General features: G+C 42.5%; 1 protein-coding gene across 1 annotated transcript in view; it reads left to right on the plus strand.

Annotated features, from left to right (window-relative positions):
- The window catches only part of ttll7 (tubulin tyrosine ligase-like family, member 7), a 140,136-nt gene that overhangs the window by 100,328 nt on the left and 23,260 nt on the right, over positions 1 to 16,548 (plus strand). The window contains exons 11-15 of the mRNA XM_014215640.3: positions 136 to 283; positions 7,104 to 7,177; positions 9,464 to 9,599; positions 11,719 to 11,805; positions 14,707 to 14,941. Coding sequence (XP_014071115.2) covers positions 136 to 283; positions 7,104 to 7,177; positions 9,464 to 9,599; positions 11,719 to 11,805; positions 14,707 to 14,941 — 680 coding nt within the window. The remainder of the gene's footprint in view (positions 1 to 135; positions 284 to 7,103; positions 7,178 to 9,463; positions 9,600 to 11,718; positions 11,806 to 14,706; positions 14,942 to 16,548) is intronic.

Consider the following 16,548-nt stretch of genomic DNA (forward strand, 5'->3'; position numbering starts at 1 on the left):
ATTAATCAAATTATACTTTATAGAGTACGTAAATAAATAAAGGTATTGGAGGGAAGCTAAATGAGAGAGAGAAAGAAAGAGAAAGTTTGCTGTTCTCATTGTTTGTCTCTGCTGTGTTGTGGTTTCTTCTTTCAGAGCGAGCGACAAGAAGCGTAACCTGGCCCAGCAGAAGGCGGAGGCCCAGAGACGGCTCTACGGCCAGGGCTCCATGAAGAAGCTCTCGGCCGCCTCCTCCGAGGCAGAAAAACAGCGCCACACACTGGAGCGAAGGAAAGAAGAACTGGTGCGTAATGATAGTTATAATTTCAGTAGTAGGAATTCCCTCTGCTTTAGTATTTTTTTACGCATAATAATATATAATATAATATATACCATTTAGCAGATTATGCACATTGATATTGAACACATATGGAGAGATCGACAGAAAGATGGATGAGATGTGTTAAAGGACAGTAGGCCTAAATAAAACCAATGTCGGCATAGCCTTAACTGTGCCGGTGGCAGCGACCCGAACAAGAAAAACAATTTTTGATAGAATGATAGAAACTACTGCTTTTTCCTTGCCCTTGTCACTGTAAAAGTAAAAGTTTCAGTCGACAGCGTAACATTTCATTATACATGCGTTAGAAGTAGGCTGGACAAGGTTGTCGCGTGCTCCAGGTTTAAGTAGCTAGTGGGTTCCACCCCTTGATTAGTCCCTTGATCAACCTTTAGCGGTCTGAACGGAGGGGGCACACGGCAACACAAGCTGTATTTTATTTTAAAAGGGCACGGTGATATCCAAGTGTGGGTGATACATACGCCACTACCCAGGGATGAGTGTACGGACATGTACCGGCGTTTAGCCGATCAGTGACTGTAATTGGAGGAACCCTTACTCTCTTCATAAAATTTCCCACTTGACCTTCTCACAATTATTGCTCTTTGATGTATAAAAAATGGGAATGAGGGAGGAAAAATCCATGTGAATTTTAAATTGGCAGGGCCGGTGTAAAACAGGTGTTGAGGACGGAGGACGACCCCTTTCTTTTCAACACTAGGCCTTTTGTGCTTCTCCGCTCTGTGCCTCTGACTTCATTAGTCCGATTCTAAATAGAGAAAAGTGTCATTCCTTCAGTTATTGTTATTCAGATAGAGGTGCATGGGGGGGAATTCAGTCCCAAGTTACTTCTGCCTTATTCCATTTTTGTGTATTCTGACCTTGAACTTACGCATGGGGAAAGGCCAGTGCCAGCAAGGTACCCATTGGGGTGGAGTTCAAATAAATGGAGGTATGGCGGAGGTGTAAACAGATATGCCATATTCTGACCTTGACTTAATTCCCTAGTAATTCCACCATCTTTACACAAGTGGAAACCATGAATAAGGTTAAGCACCTGTCGGTTTCAAGTGAAAAAACATCTACTATTTCCATTCGGATAGAAATCTGATAGAAATAATACTATTCTCCAAACACTGTAATTTATAAATTGATAAGAGCTAGGTAAATGAGTAATCGATTTGGAGAAGGCGATTGTGAATACAAATAGCAGTTGTTTTAGATAATTTTTCCTTATGATCGCTGGAGATTTAAGTGAAACCAGTCATATGGAAGCGAACTGAAAATCCTATCAACATGACGTGTATTGCAGCCCCTTTTCCAGTGAAGTAGGCTATAAATAGCTGTGCCGTTATTCTGAATTTTACAGTGCCTTCATAAATTATTCACACCGCTTGACTTACTCCACATTTTGTTGTGTCACAATATCCCATAATGACAAAGTGAAAACCCATTATTTTGCAAATGTATTGAAAATTAAATACAGAAAATATCTCATTTACATAAGTATTCACACCCCTAAATCAATACACGTTAGAATCACTTTTGGCAGCGATTACAGCTGTGAGTCTTTCTGGGTAAGTCTCTAAGAGCTTTGCACACCTAGATTGTACAATATTTTCCCATGTATTATTTTCTAAATGCTTCAAGCTCTGTCAAATTGGTTGTTGATCATTGCTAGACAGCCATTTTCAAGTCTTGCCCTAGATTTTCAAGCAGATCAGCCACCAAGGAACATTCACTGTCTTCTTGGTAAGCAACTCCAGTGCAGATTTGGCCTTTCTTTTAGGTTATTGTCCTGCTGAAATGTGAATTAATCTCCCAGTATCTGGTGGAAAGCAGACTGAACCAGGTTTTCCTCTAGGATTTTTCCTGTGCTTAGCTTCATTCCGTTTCTTTTTTATCCTGAAAAACTGTGCTTAATGGTTACAAACATACCCATAACATGATGCAGCCACCAATATGCTTTACAATATGGAGAGTGGTACTCAGTAATATGTTGTATTGGATTTGCCCCAAACATAACACTTTGTATTCAGGACAAAATGTGAATTGCATTGCCACATTTTTTGCATTACTTTAGTGCCTTACATTACTTTAGTGCCTTGTTGCAAACAGGATGCATGTTTTGGAATATTTTTATTCTGTACAGGCCTCCTTCTTTTCACTCTATCAATTAGGTTAGTATTGTGGAGTAACTACAATTTGTTGATCCATCCTCAGTTTTCTGCTATCACAGCCATTAAACTCTGTAACTGTTTTAATGTCACCGTTGGCCCCATGAGCATTTTCCTTCCTCTCGGGCAACTGAGGAAGGATGCCTGTATCTTTGTAGTGACTGGGTGTATTGATACACCATCCAAAGTGTAATTAATAACTTCACCATGCTCAAAGGGATATTCAATGTCTGCTTTTTAAAAATGTTACCCATCTACCAATAGGTGCCCTTCTTTGAGAGGCATGAAAACCTCCCTCGTCTTTGTGGTTGAATCTGTGTTTGAAATGCACTGCTCGACTGAGGGACCTTACAGATAATTGTATGTGTGGGGTACAGAGATGTGGTAGTCATCCAAAAATCATGTTGAACACTATTATTGCACACAGAGTGAGTCCATGCAACTCATTATGTGACTTGATAAGCACATTTTTACTCCTGAACTTAGGCTTGCAATAACAAAGGGGTTGAATTATTTTTGACTCGAGACATTTCATCTTTAAATTTGTATTAATTTGAAACAATTTTGAAAAACATAATTCCACTATGACATTATGGGGTATTGTGTGTAGGCCAGTGACAAAAAAATCTACATTTAATCCATTTTAAATTCAGGCTGTAACAAAACAAAATGTGGAAGAAGTCAAGGGTGTGAATACTTTCTCAAAGCACTGTAATTGTATGTCCTAATAATTTGCAGGGATGAAATCTGGAGACCCAAGCTATAGGCTGTAGTGCTGAACCTACCGAGTTGATTTATGCGCTTTAGAATGTTTTAATTGTATGACCGGGCTTTTAAAAAAATGTTCAACAATTTGTATCATGTTAAATATTAGCTACTATTGGGAGCCACAGTCAGTAATACCCGCGTACATTGATAACTGTCACTTTAGTGTTACTTTCCTTCAATTTGTAGCCTACATTTTGCAACATTCAGTTCTGTTAACCTTTCTTTCCTCTGTTACGTCCGTGAAGTTGTTGTTGAGGGTTGCTAGCAATACTGGATTATATTAGACTAACGTGTGTATTAATTTAGAACATGTAGCCTATTTGAATCATAATGGAACTCACCCCACAGGTAGCAGTTCAAACCTGGAGCCTGGCGCACGGTTCACGACGACTAGACCGTTGTTATTACAGTTCCATGATTAGTGAGGAATAGAGTAGATGTATAGGACTATTATTATTATTCATTATTAATTCATTATTAAGTATTATTATTATATTACCCTATTGTGCACTTTTCTCACCTTCCAATATTTCATGGATTGAACTTGAATATGTGTCACAAGGTGTGGCTCAAGGAAGCAGGAGAGGTAGAGTCAAGCGCAGGAGACAGATGATTCCGTGAATACTTCTTTAATATATCCACACGGAAAAAATACAAGCACGGTCGGGCAGGGCATATAAATAAAACGCACACCCTCTCCAAACATAACGCAGGGACGCAGCCCAATATAAACTCCGCGTAAAACACTGGCAGAGGAAAAACACAGACCCTCACTTCCAAACATGAGCCCTGACAAAAACAATCCCGCACAAAACACAAACCTACCTAGCTAGCCTAAATCCCCCCCCCCACTAACAACTAATACAAAACAGGTGCGTGCCTATCCCAAACCTAACTAACAGCACGTGAAACAGAGGATCGGTGGCAGCTAGTAGGGGCACCACCTTCCGTAGGTGTCGTGACAATATGGCAACTTTCAGGATGAATCAAACCACTGTATTTGTGATTCATCAATATATTTTGTTTATATGTATTACAATATCAGAGTATTTTCCATCTACCAATTGGTGCTGAAACAGAGACTAATATGCATATATTTAATGTCTTTCTTTCATTGATCCCTAATATTTTGAACCCGTCCTCTCAATATATTCTTGTGAGTTTGTTGACCAAATTCTAATGAAAGGTACACCGTATTTAACCCTATCAGTCCCGAGACCCCAGAAAAAAACAGCTTTTCACTTATCTCACATTCATTTAGCCGTTATATTTAGTGTCACAATGATGTGTTTTACCATTTTCTTTTCAGGACAACCAGGGCTACAAGTAGAGCAGAAAACAATTTGACAAACAGTAAACAAAATAAGTCCGCCAAAGCAAAAACCTGATAGAAATGAATTCATGTGAGTGCTATAAGTACAGAAATGGTTTGCTCAGTGTGAAATGAATATCCAACTAGTCAGTGACAACTGTGTGGAGTTTGGAGTTTGTGACAGCAACTGTCAGTTTATTACAGTATTATAGACACTATGTCCTGGGATTTCCTATGATCGTCTATGTAGAAGAACCCTTTATCTTCTAATGACTTTTGTGTAGCCTGTGAGCTGCATAGAGATAAACATGTGTGTGTTCGTAAGAGTCTCAGCTTTTCATAGATATATTTTAATAGTGTGTAGCTCAAACCATTCTGACTCTACAGACGTTGTTGTAAAAAACTCTCGGCCCCTTTGGGATCCGCCCTTGTCTCACAAACACAGCTCTAGCTCATCCCCCGTTAATCACACAGACTAATGGTTGGTACCAATGATTGCAGAAGAAATAGACAAAACCAATGGTACCTTGAAGTCTGTAGCACAAACACACAATATTTAAAAGGGGATAGAAGTCCAAAATCACGCCAGCACAATGGTGGGACTCATTGGGTTAAAGGTGGCTTAAATCGATTTTGCACCATTTCAATCTTATTCAAATCTGTTCATATACACCCTCAGAAAGAATGTCAATTTTTTGGGTTTGTTTGTTGTGATAAGCGAACACATAGATATGTTAATGTTTTCATACATTCATAGAATGTTTGGAAATGACGTAGAGTCAGGTATTTGTGAAAATTCAATAGTAATGTGAAAGACGTGCATTTGAGCAATTAATAGACACTGCAGTCAATAAAAGCTCAGTCTTGTCCAGATCCGGACTCTACACAGACTGGTGCGCCATAACCAATCACAGCTATTATACAAATAGGCCATGCCATATGCGAATGTGCCATTCACGTTGATGTTGCACTGCACTGGACTGTGTTTCCAGGCAGCAGAACAGCAACTTTGTTTGGATCATTGTTTAGAAAGCAGTAGCAAAAGTCACAAAAGAAACCTGAATTGTTTTCTGCAAATATATAAATAACAGGAGTCTTACTTTTTGGAACTTTACAGTCCTATTGCTCAAACAACAAACTATTTCATGAAGGTATGTTCTGGCCGGTGGAGTTTTGTTAAGTGCCTCTTGTTCTGAAAGGTAACAGGCATTGTTTGCGGTACATTATCTTTCATATCAGCAATAAATAATACAAATCAAATAAAAGGTTCATATTACTTCACACTTTTATAGAGTTAGGGTTATTGTCTTTTAAAAAAAATATTATTTCTCACTGATATAAAACATTTGTTACATATGTTTCAAAAACCTTCGTACAGGCAATGAGGTTTCTAAATGTTAAAACGGAGTGTCGGGATTGTTGTTCACCTGGTCCCACTGGTAAGCGATGCTTGTAGCTGAGAACCCTAGGGATAAGGCAGAATGCCTTGTTAATGCCTTGGGTTCTCGAGAACGTCAGCCTGTGCAGAACAACAACAACAACAACAACAACGATATTAGCCTGAGCCAGATGAGCGAAAATCGAGCACAGGGGACAGTAGATAAACCCTCTCATACTTGTTCAGTGTTTCGTTGACAGTCTACCACTCACCCACTTGTCCAGGTGATAACATAACATCTACAGTACAGGTCTCTGTGTTATTTAAGGTTCTAGATAGCTAAATGACTTAGCTATCAATTCATATTGCCAGCTTGCTAAGTAAATTGGCCTATATAAATAGATAAGCCAAAGCCTTAGCCACGTACTGCATAGCTAGATTGATTGTGTTGAGATTCAACAATCACTGCCCTCTTCATCCTTTTTTCCCCCAGAAATATTGGGTTTGTGAATCTGAAACAGTTCATCTCCTGAATTGCTGGAGGCAGCAAACAATGTACTAGGTGTGATTTACAACTGATAACAATATTTATTAGACTACCTAGTGATTTATTGTTGAATTTTATTAATCATGTATTGACTGCATCCTTTTAATTCTGCCAACAATGCTTTACTCTACGTAATGGAATTTTGGGTCAAATATAACCTCTTTTTTTTTTTCTTTTTTTTTTAGTCTTTTATGAAGTTGGTTTTGAAACATAAAATGAAAATATTAAAATATCTGTTGGTTTAATTTCTGCAAAGTAGTAAAAACAGTGTCAGTTCCACTTTAAGATAAGATAAATGTACTGAGAACCCGATTGAATGAAAAATCAGCAAGAAAATCTGTTGGCCAGCAAGCGAGAGGGTTTTCAACAGTTTAATTAAATGTTTTCACTGTGTGCAAGATAGCCACATCTGTAGAGTGTGTTACTCGCCTGCGTAAGGTAAGTCTGAATACCAACTACTGAGAACTGCATCGGAAAGGCGTGCGTAGGAAGGCATATATTTCCTAAGTCTGAATTGGCCCCATGGTGAATTTGGGCTGGTAATATATTTATTTATTTTCACCCTACGTTTTTTCTGTTACCTGTGGGTTTTTTTTCTGCAGAAAGAGCAATTGACTCAGGTCCGCAAGCAGATCTCCCGGGAGGAGCATGAAAAGAGACATCTGGGGAACTACAGGTAAGGGGGGAAGAGGCACTGAGTGAGGAGGGCTCCGTTTACATTTACGGGGTCACATGCGGAGCACCCGGATCTCAGGAGGATAAATAACATTGGGAGAGAAAATAAATTGAATGTTTGAGTGGGACGAAAGTGAGAAAGCGACAGAGTGAGGGGGTGCGTAGGCTTGAGTTGTGACTCTTATGCGTGAGTGTTACCAAGGAGTTATTGAGAGAAAGAAAGAGAGAGTGTGCGTTGCAGAGGTTTGAGTCATGAATCCCGTGCATTCACAAAGTCAGTGCAGCCACGTCATGTGAAAAGAACAGGCAAATGAGTAAGCGTCTGATCTCTCTCCTCCTCCTCTTCCTCCTCTCTCTGATAAAGACTTCAGAAGATTTACGTAGGCCAGTCATTTCTTTATAGTATCGTTGACGTGTCTGAGTCAGAGCTTGTTTTTTGTTCATTGTTAATACTCTCTCCATCCCTCTGCTTTCTCTTTCTGTCTCTCTTTTCCTCTCTCTCCCCCCACCTCTCGCTCGCTCTCCCTTTTGCATAAGTGACCTCTTCCCTGAACACTCAATGAGCGGATAGTCTAATGGCGACATGCGTCTGTGAATTATTGTCGGTAGCTAACCCTGCCAGACACACCAGTCTGGAACCTGAGCTAATAGACCCTGTCTGTGTACCAAGTGGCACCCTATTCCCTTTATAGTGCACTACTTTTGACACGGGCCCATAGGGCCATAGTGCACTATATAGGGAATACAGTGCCATTTGGGAAGCAGCCCCTGGGATTCATACACGGCATCGGGATCTGATTTAGGCTCGCTCGTTAGTGTCTCTTAACGAACTTAGCCCGTCATTAGATGAAATGCACTTCAGGTACGGGAGTCAGACGAGAGACCGGCATCAAAGGGAGCTCAGGTCCAGTGCCTGTCACCGTGTTTGGTTTATCAAACTTCTCAGAAGTGTGTGTGTGCATGCCTGTGTGTGTGCATGTCTGTGCGTGTGTGTGTGTGTGTGTGTGTGTGTGTGTGTGTGTGTGTGTGTGTGTGTGTGTGTGTGTGTGTGTGTGTGTGTGTGTGTGTGTGTGTGTGTGTGTGTGTGTGTGTGTGTGTGTGTGTGTGTATTAACCAGTGTAGGGGACTTAATAAAAGGCTGGGAAGGGACAAGTCAAGTCGAAACTCATTGAAATTGGTCAAGTTTTTAGCTGATGTAATTGCGAGTTCTTACACGATCCCCAACTAATCAAAACAAGGGCTGAAATATGCAGAAACATTCTGAACATGAACAACTCCTTCAGAAGAAACATGTGGGTCAAATCGCAGATTAAGCAGCCATATGTTTAAAAGCTGGGGCCAAAATATGAGCGACGGCGAACACACAGGATGCGTCCCAAATTATACCCTATTCCCTATATAGTGTACTACTTTCACTAAACTTTGCCTCTCGAGTTGAGCCATCACTCACATGTGTAGCTCTTAAAGGATTGACAGCTTTATCCCCCCACGATCTCAACATTTACATTGGTTTATCCCCTTGATTATGGTGGGTGAGGGGGCCGTTCCAACCCCAAAAGCAGGCTGTTCGCGCTTCCAAATGACTGGCTATACAGATGTTTGATCACCCTGTTGCAGGAGAACTTTCCTTTAATGCCAAACTTATTTGAGGTTTAAAAAGGCTTCTGAAGATTGTAATTTCCACTTTGAAATATCAGGCTTGATTTCCCCTTGCAAAAAATGCATCAACCCTGCAAAAAGGTCTATTAATTATAAAGTCACATTTCCTGTTGCTGCAGGATTATTTTCCTGCTGCAGCAAACTGGCTAAAATGTAAAATCCTACATTTAAGCCAGTCTCCACCATCAATTCAATTAGCCATCTATTCGCACTGAGCCCACTGAGCAAAAACTGGTTGAATCAACATCGTTTGCACATCATTTCAACCCAAAAATTCAATATGATGACATTGAATCAACGAGGAAAACTGATTGGATTTGAAAAAAGTAATCGATGTAAGATAGTTTACTCTTTTTTTCACCCAACTTTTAACTTAAATTCAATATGTCATTGAATGTAGGTGCCATTTTTTGTTGATTTTACATTGAATTCACATTAGTTGACAACTCAACCAAATGTAAATCAAATCTATACGTTGAACTGACGTCTGTGCCCAGTGGGAGGGAACTTAAACTTACATTAAAAAAACGGCAATAGAAAAAGGTACTGGTTGACTTTCCTCGGCGGTTACTGATTATTTTAATTCATGTTATGTCATTGTTTTTGTTCCCTCTCTCTCCTCCCACAGACGTATTTACCCCCCAGATGACAAGCTTCTCCTGGAGAAGTATGAAAGCCTCCTCTCAGCTGCCTTTCAGACCTTCCTCGCCGGCCGAGCGGCCTCACTTCAAAAGGAAATGAATAATCCTCTGAAACGAATGAAAGTATGTACCTGAGAATGAACAGCACACATACACACTCTCTCCTCTCTTTACCTCTCTCTCTTTTTCACTCGCCCTCCCTATCTATCTCTTTCTCTCTCTCCATCTTTCTCTTGCGCCTCACCTCTGTTTAGATGCTCTCCTCTGCAAAAAAAAGAAGAGAGAAAAATACATACAGAGAGAGAGTGTCACGCCCCCTCCTCGATCCGTGTTTGTCACCTTGTCCTTGAAAAGCATCCATTGATTGCAGATCATAGCATTTGTTAAAAGCAGGACGAACCCGTACAACCTCCATCTTTGTTTCCTGTTGCTTTGTCTGGCTCTGGCCTTTCCCCTTCTCCTCAGTCTAGGCGTTCACTGTTATTCCTTAGCGCTTTGTGAATTATCACAGTGTTAATTTGAAGTGGTTTCTCAAAGATCTCAATGTATTTGAAGGTGCTTGTGATGGTTGAATTTTTTATGGAATGCAGTAGAAGCAGCTGTGTTGCTGCGGTTTGTGGTGCGAGGGTACGTTCATAGAGAAAATAATTGTTAATAGGGAAATCGCAGGGATGCTCTGGCATTGGGGGAGAGACGGACTGCATCCCAAATGGCACCCTATTGCCAATAGTGCAGTACTTTTGACAAGGGCCCATAGAGCTCTGGTCGAAAGCTGTGCTTTATGTAGGGAATAGGGTGCCATTTAGGATGCACACAGGCTTTCTGAGGAGTTTTATTCATGATGCATTTCAGATGGAGTGGTGGTATTTGGTTTCTATACTGCGAGAAAGGGAGAGAGAGAGAGAGAGCGAGGGGGTAGACAAGGAGGAGTATGAGAGAGACGAGAGAAAGCGGTAAAGTGGTATGGTTGATACTTGGGGGGTTTGGACTGTTAGGGAGTTAGCAAAAGGGGAGAAAGTGTGTTTGAGTAGGAGAAAGGGAGACCGAGGGAGGAATAGAGAGAGACAGAGGGAGTTTTAGGAGAAGGGAGGGTGAGACAGATAGACAAACAGAGAGTTAGCAATAGCCTTGAATGGAGGGAGAAGAGGGAAAGAGAGCTGGAGGGAGGGAGGGAGGGAGGGAGGGAGGGAGGGAGGGAGGGAGGGAGGGAGGGAGGGAGGGAGGGAGGGAGGGAGGGAGGGAGGGAGGGAGGGAGGGAGGGAGGAAGAGAGCACGGCAGAGGGATTTGGAGGGATCTGCCATATGTACATGTGGCTTTGAGTCTATATGAGCTAACCTCCTGCAGAGCGAGAGGCTGGCTGCGCTGGTTGGTTGGTTCATGATCAGGGATTCAACCAAATGCCAACACAGCTTTGGCCTTATGACCCTGGCACACAAACACATGCATGTGCCCACACACACACACACACACACACACACACACACACACACACACACACACACACACACATAAACACCCACACACAAGCAGACCCACACATACTTTTGTCCCCGCATTTGACATTTGAGCAGCCTAAAGCTACTTGATTGCTAATCTGAGAGACCACAGTCACGTTTAATCTGTATTTGAGAGACAATGGGAGGGTGCCATGTGCGACAGCAACATTAATCACCCTCTCTCTAATTCAGCTGCGGCCAAAAAGGAGAAGGGGCCCAGCGTATTGGCTACGGGTAACATAATGTTTCCAGATTGATCATGGCTGTGTTCCAGATGGCACCCTATTCCCTACATAGTGCACTATTATAGGGTATAGGGTGCCATTTGGGATGCAGCCCATACATCAATAAAGAGTCAGCCCAAAGAGCAACACATGTTCTGCCAGGTCTTTCATGGTCTAGCTATGCAATGGTACTGAGGCATTATGGAAGTGGAACACCTGAGTTTTCACGTCTGCTTGCAGGTCGGGAGTAGCAACAGAATCTTACAACCCTTATTAGTGGTAGTTGATTGATTGATTAAATGTGTAATTGATAGAATTCATAATTTGGCAGTTGCTTTACAGTACCGTGTTTTACGGTACCATAGGCTATTATACTGACTTGAGATCTGCACTCATACTCAAACTTCTGGTTAAGTCTCCCATTGACGTTAATGGATGATTTACATCTCCATTGAATCTATTTATTAACGGTTTCATGACGTTTATCAAGTACTAACCTACTGTATTCTGTGTGTTTGCAGGAGGAGGACATCTTGGACCTGTTGGACCAGTGTGAGCTGGACGACGAGAAGCTGCTGGGGAAATCGTCACGGCAGAGAGGACCCAAGGTGAGATAGAGAGGGAGGGAAGGAGGCAGGGAGGAAGAGATGCCTCTTCATCTTCTCCAAACATCTTTGGGTCCATGAAAAGTGCTATGCAAAATCCATGTATTATCATTATTAACAGAGAAAAAGAGAGATGGAAGAATGAGAGAGAGGAGAGTATGAGGAGGAGGAAGGTTTGAAAAGCGAGGAATGAATGAAGGAAGGAAGGGAGGTAGAGAAAGGGGACAGATGCCCTAAGGGAACACACAGAAAGAGAGAGGGAGAATGTCTGAGAGAAAGGGAAGAAGGAAAAAAGGCAGAGAAGCAGATGTATAGAAGGGCTGATGCCTTAAGGCAGGCATTCCCAACCTTTTTACCACTGGTCCGCCTTTTTCACATTTGAAAAATGTCACCCCCCCCTCTTTTTTTATGTGATTGTTTATTGAGATAGCCTATATTAAATACACCACTAGCTTGATTTTGTTTTAATTTGAGGGACCTAGGAAAATGTTGTTTTGAAACTCATTTCCTGCAATTATACATCCTGCAACTCATGACATCTTTTAGGTAGGCTTTTTAGTAATAATAATAATTATGAGGAAAATAAAGTCTAGACCCGATTTCTCCAAATGTTATTCCCCTACCAAATATGATTTATTATGATCATTTATATGAACCCTCAATTTAATTATACATAGTCTTTTACAGAAAGTGAATAGATCAATTGATAGCAACGGAGTCACACATTGTATAAGATTACTTCCCAAGCAAAGTCCATTTTCTTTGACTCTTCGACTTTAGAAGGCTGTAGCTCAGCTTCTGAATGTCATAGAGACAAACCAAAGATATTCCAATGTGCATCAGAATCATGTCTTCCTATGGCATTTCACCTCTTGCTTCTAGCAAACATTGAAGATATTGGCGTTGTTTTATGTTTTGCTAAACATTGGCGCCCCCTAGGTTAGGAACCCCTGCCTTAAGGTATCAGAGAGAGAGAGAGAAAGTGATCCAGAAAAAACACGTAATGGAGATGGAGAGTCAAAGCAAGAAAGGCCCTGGTACAACCAATCCCCTAAGGGAAGACCTGTCAGCTTTCCCTCTCCCTCACTTCCCCTCTCCCTCTCTCTCAGTCCGTTACCCCACATGCCTCAATCCCCCCCAATCCCCCATCCCCATGACAGCACATTACTCTCCCCATCGCCATTCCCCTATCTCCCTTTCTCCATCTTTCTCTCCACAACCCTACATCTAAACCCTTCCCTCACTCCTCCGCTGAAGTGGGGGAAACGCACGACGGGTTGCATCCCTAATGGCACCCTCTTCTCTACGTGGTGCACTATTCCTTACCAAACATACTACACAGGGAAAAAGGTGCCATTTGGGACATAGTCACCAAGTGTGCGTAGCGACTCAATGGGACAGTTTTCTGCTGTATTAGGGCCCTTTCCGCGAGGATAACGACTCGTTCAGACACAATTGCTTTTGTCGAAATTAATTTGTGCCTGTCGCTTTGGACCATGGCAAGTGCGGGCTGACGTGGACTGACTGGCCTGCTGGCCCTCCTCTGAGTGCTCTGATGGATCGACACACTCCCAGGGGCTGTATTACGGGCCATCTGGAAAAAGAGGGAGAGAAGGAGAGAGGGGTTGAAATGAAGCAATTTAAATACTGTGGATTCATACTTAAGCAGTGTAGAAAGGGTTGATAGAGGGAGAGAGAGAGAAGGTGATAGAGAGAGATGGTTTTCTTTTCTCCTCTTTCTCTTTTTTCTGTCCCTCTCTTTCTATCCTATGCTATTTTTGTCTCTCCCTTTCTCTCTTTCTTCCCCCTCTCTCACTCTCGCCACTTTGTTCCCCCCTCCGGTGATTGTATATAAGCTCATGACTAGGATCACATCCTGCACATACATTTTGTACGCGAGAAGCGCTTGCTAAATTAGCTGATGAATAACAGATGTGAATGCTTTATTAATGCTAACAATGTGTTCCTTCCATGGTGTGAAATAGACATTCAATTTAATTAACTTTTTTTGTGTCTGGTGGTGAGGGGGGAAATGATAAATTCATGCTACAAAGGCCAAGAAGGAGGATTTGAGTGGCCGCTTGGATTTAATTAATATGTCTCTCTCCACCGTCGCTTTAATCACAGCTACAGAGACAACACACACACACGGCTCATTGGGTGTGTACACATTAATGGCGTATGGAACATGCTCACATGTGCGTGCGCAGACGAGCACAGATGCACATACCGAAGTAGAATCTTCATTTGATCACTCTTTTTTTTCTGAGAATTTACCTGCATAGCAGGAAATGCAAAATATTAGTGTATTCATGGATTTAAAAAGGCCTATTAACTTTGTAATTTCCACTTTAAAATGTCAGACTTGATTTGCCCTAACGAAAAATGTATTAACCCCTACAAAAAATGTCCATTAATTATAATCCACCTAATAATTCACATTTCCTGTTGTTGCATGATTATTTTCCTGCTGTAGCAAACTGGCTCAAATTAAGTTTGTACATCAGTACACATAGACAGCCACACATATGCATGCATGCACAAACACTCATACATATAGTACAGAGACAGACACACACCACATATACTCAGATACACACACACAGTCATACACTTACAATCATAGTCATACACTGACACACATACACACCGGTGCACACGCGTATTTGTAGACACATGAACACTCACACTGACACACACACACGTACGGGCCCGTGGTGTCACCTCTGCTTCTCACAGTGACGGACGGTAATTGGCTAGGGTTGAAGGGTGTGTCTGTGGGTGCTGACATAATCTTCGCTCTCTCTCTTTCTCTCTCACTGTGTGTCCGTGTCTCTCTCTCTCTGTCTGTGTGTCTCTCTGTCTGTGGGTGTGTGTCTCTCCTTGTGTGTGTGTGTGTGTCAGCCCCTGTCCTCCATGCCTGAGAGCGCCCAGACACCGTGCGGCAGGAGACAAAGGGAGTACGGAGGCGACGGAGGAGACGCCAGCGGCAGCAGCGTCAACAACAGCAGCTCCGAGGAGGGCCCTGAAGAGGAGGATGACAGGGAGGATGAGAGGGAAGGAGGGAAGACAAGGGAGAAAAAGAGTGTCTCTTACGACCTGGGAGAGAACAAGTATAAGTCATTGTCGGAGCGCTCAGGTGAGGAGGAGAGGAGGAGAGCACCCCATACACGCACCGAAACACACAAATGCACAGGCGTACACGCACAGAGACACAGACAGAGACACGCACAGAAACACACAAATGCACAGGCGTACACGCACAGAGACACAGACAGAGACACGCACAGAAACACACAAATGCACAGGCGTACACGCACAGAGACACAGACAGAGACACGCACAGAAACACACAAATGCACAGGCGTACACGCACAGAGACACAGACAGAGACACACACAGAAACACACAAATGCACAGGCGTACACGCACAGAGACACAGACAGAGACACGCACAGAAACACACAAATGCACAGGCGTACACGCACAGAGACACAGACAGAGACACGCACAGAAACACACAGGCGTACACGCACAGAGACACAGACAGAGACACGCACAGAAACACACAAATGCACAGGTGTACACGCACAGAGACACAGACAGAGACACGCACAGAAACGCACAAATGCACAGGTGTACACGCACAGAGACACAGACAGAGACACGCACAGAAACACATACACACACTCCTTCCCCCTTCACACACACACACCCTCGTAAAATGGAGGAGGGGGTCTGGGAATGTCTTTATTAGCAATCAGAGGCCTCTTCTATAAGAAGGACATTTCACAGACATTCTCTCCATTTCCTCCTTTCTTGGACTGCTTCCCAAATGGCACCATATTCTCTATAGAGTGCACTACTTTTGACCAGAGCCCCGTGGGCCCTGGGCAAAAGTAGTGTACTAAGTTTATATAGGGAATAGGGTTCCATTTGGGATGTAATCCTGGTATATTGGGGAGAAGGCTGTTATATGAGATGGCTCTCTCTGGCCATGATGCCTTCCAGATGACTACAAGGGTCCAATAATTACTAAAACAAACTTGTGTCACACACGTACACGCATGCAGACACACTTACGCTGTCCTATACACGCAGGGAGGTTGGTAAGTAGGTAGGTGCCCATGCACGTATACTCACACACCTTTTCTCTCTAATACACGTCTGCAAATACTCATAGGCATTAGACACATGATTGCTCTATATTACCCTCACACACACATACTCTCTCTCTCTCTCTCTCTCTCTCTCTCTCTCTCTCTCTCTCTCTCTCTCTCTCGCTCTCTCGCTCTCTCTCTCTCGCTCTTTCTCTCCAGCATGCCAAGTTCCTAGATATACTGCAGTGTTGGGTTTGGTGGTGTCGGCCAGGTCCCGGTCTAGCTAAATTAGTGATGTAAATCTGTACAATGCATTTGTTTACCTAATTAATACATGAAACAGGATAAATCCATATTTTTTAATTAGGGTCATCGTCTGATGATTGCTCCATGGGAAAGCTTTTTATTCTACTAGTTGTCGTCGTGTGTGTGTGTGTGTGTTTGTGCTTGTGTGTGTGGTGTGTCTCGATTTGAAACCGAGTGTGTGTGTGTGTGTGTCTGGATATGAAACTGTGTGTGTGTGTGTGTGTGTGTGTGTGTGTGTGTGTGTGTGTGTGTGTGTGTGTGTGTGTGTGTGTGTGTGTGTGTGTGTGTGTGTGGCATGTAATACGGTGAGATAGAGGCTTGTGGCTTACCTTGAAAACTC

The sequence above is a fragment of the Salmo salar genome, chromosome 10, assembly GCF_965601325.2.
Source record: "Salmo salar chromosome 10, fSalSal1, whole genome shotgun sequence".
Taxonomy (NCBI): Eukaryota; Metazoa; Chordata; class Actinopteri; order Salmoniformes; family Salmonidae; genus Salmo; species Salmo salar.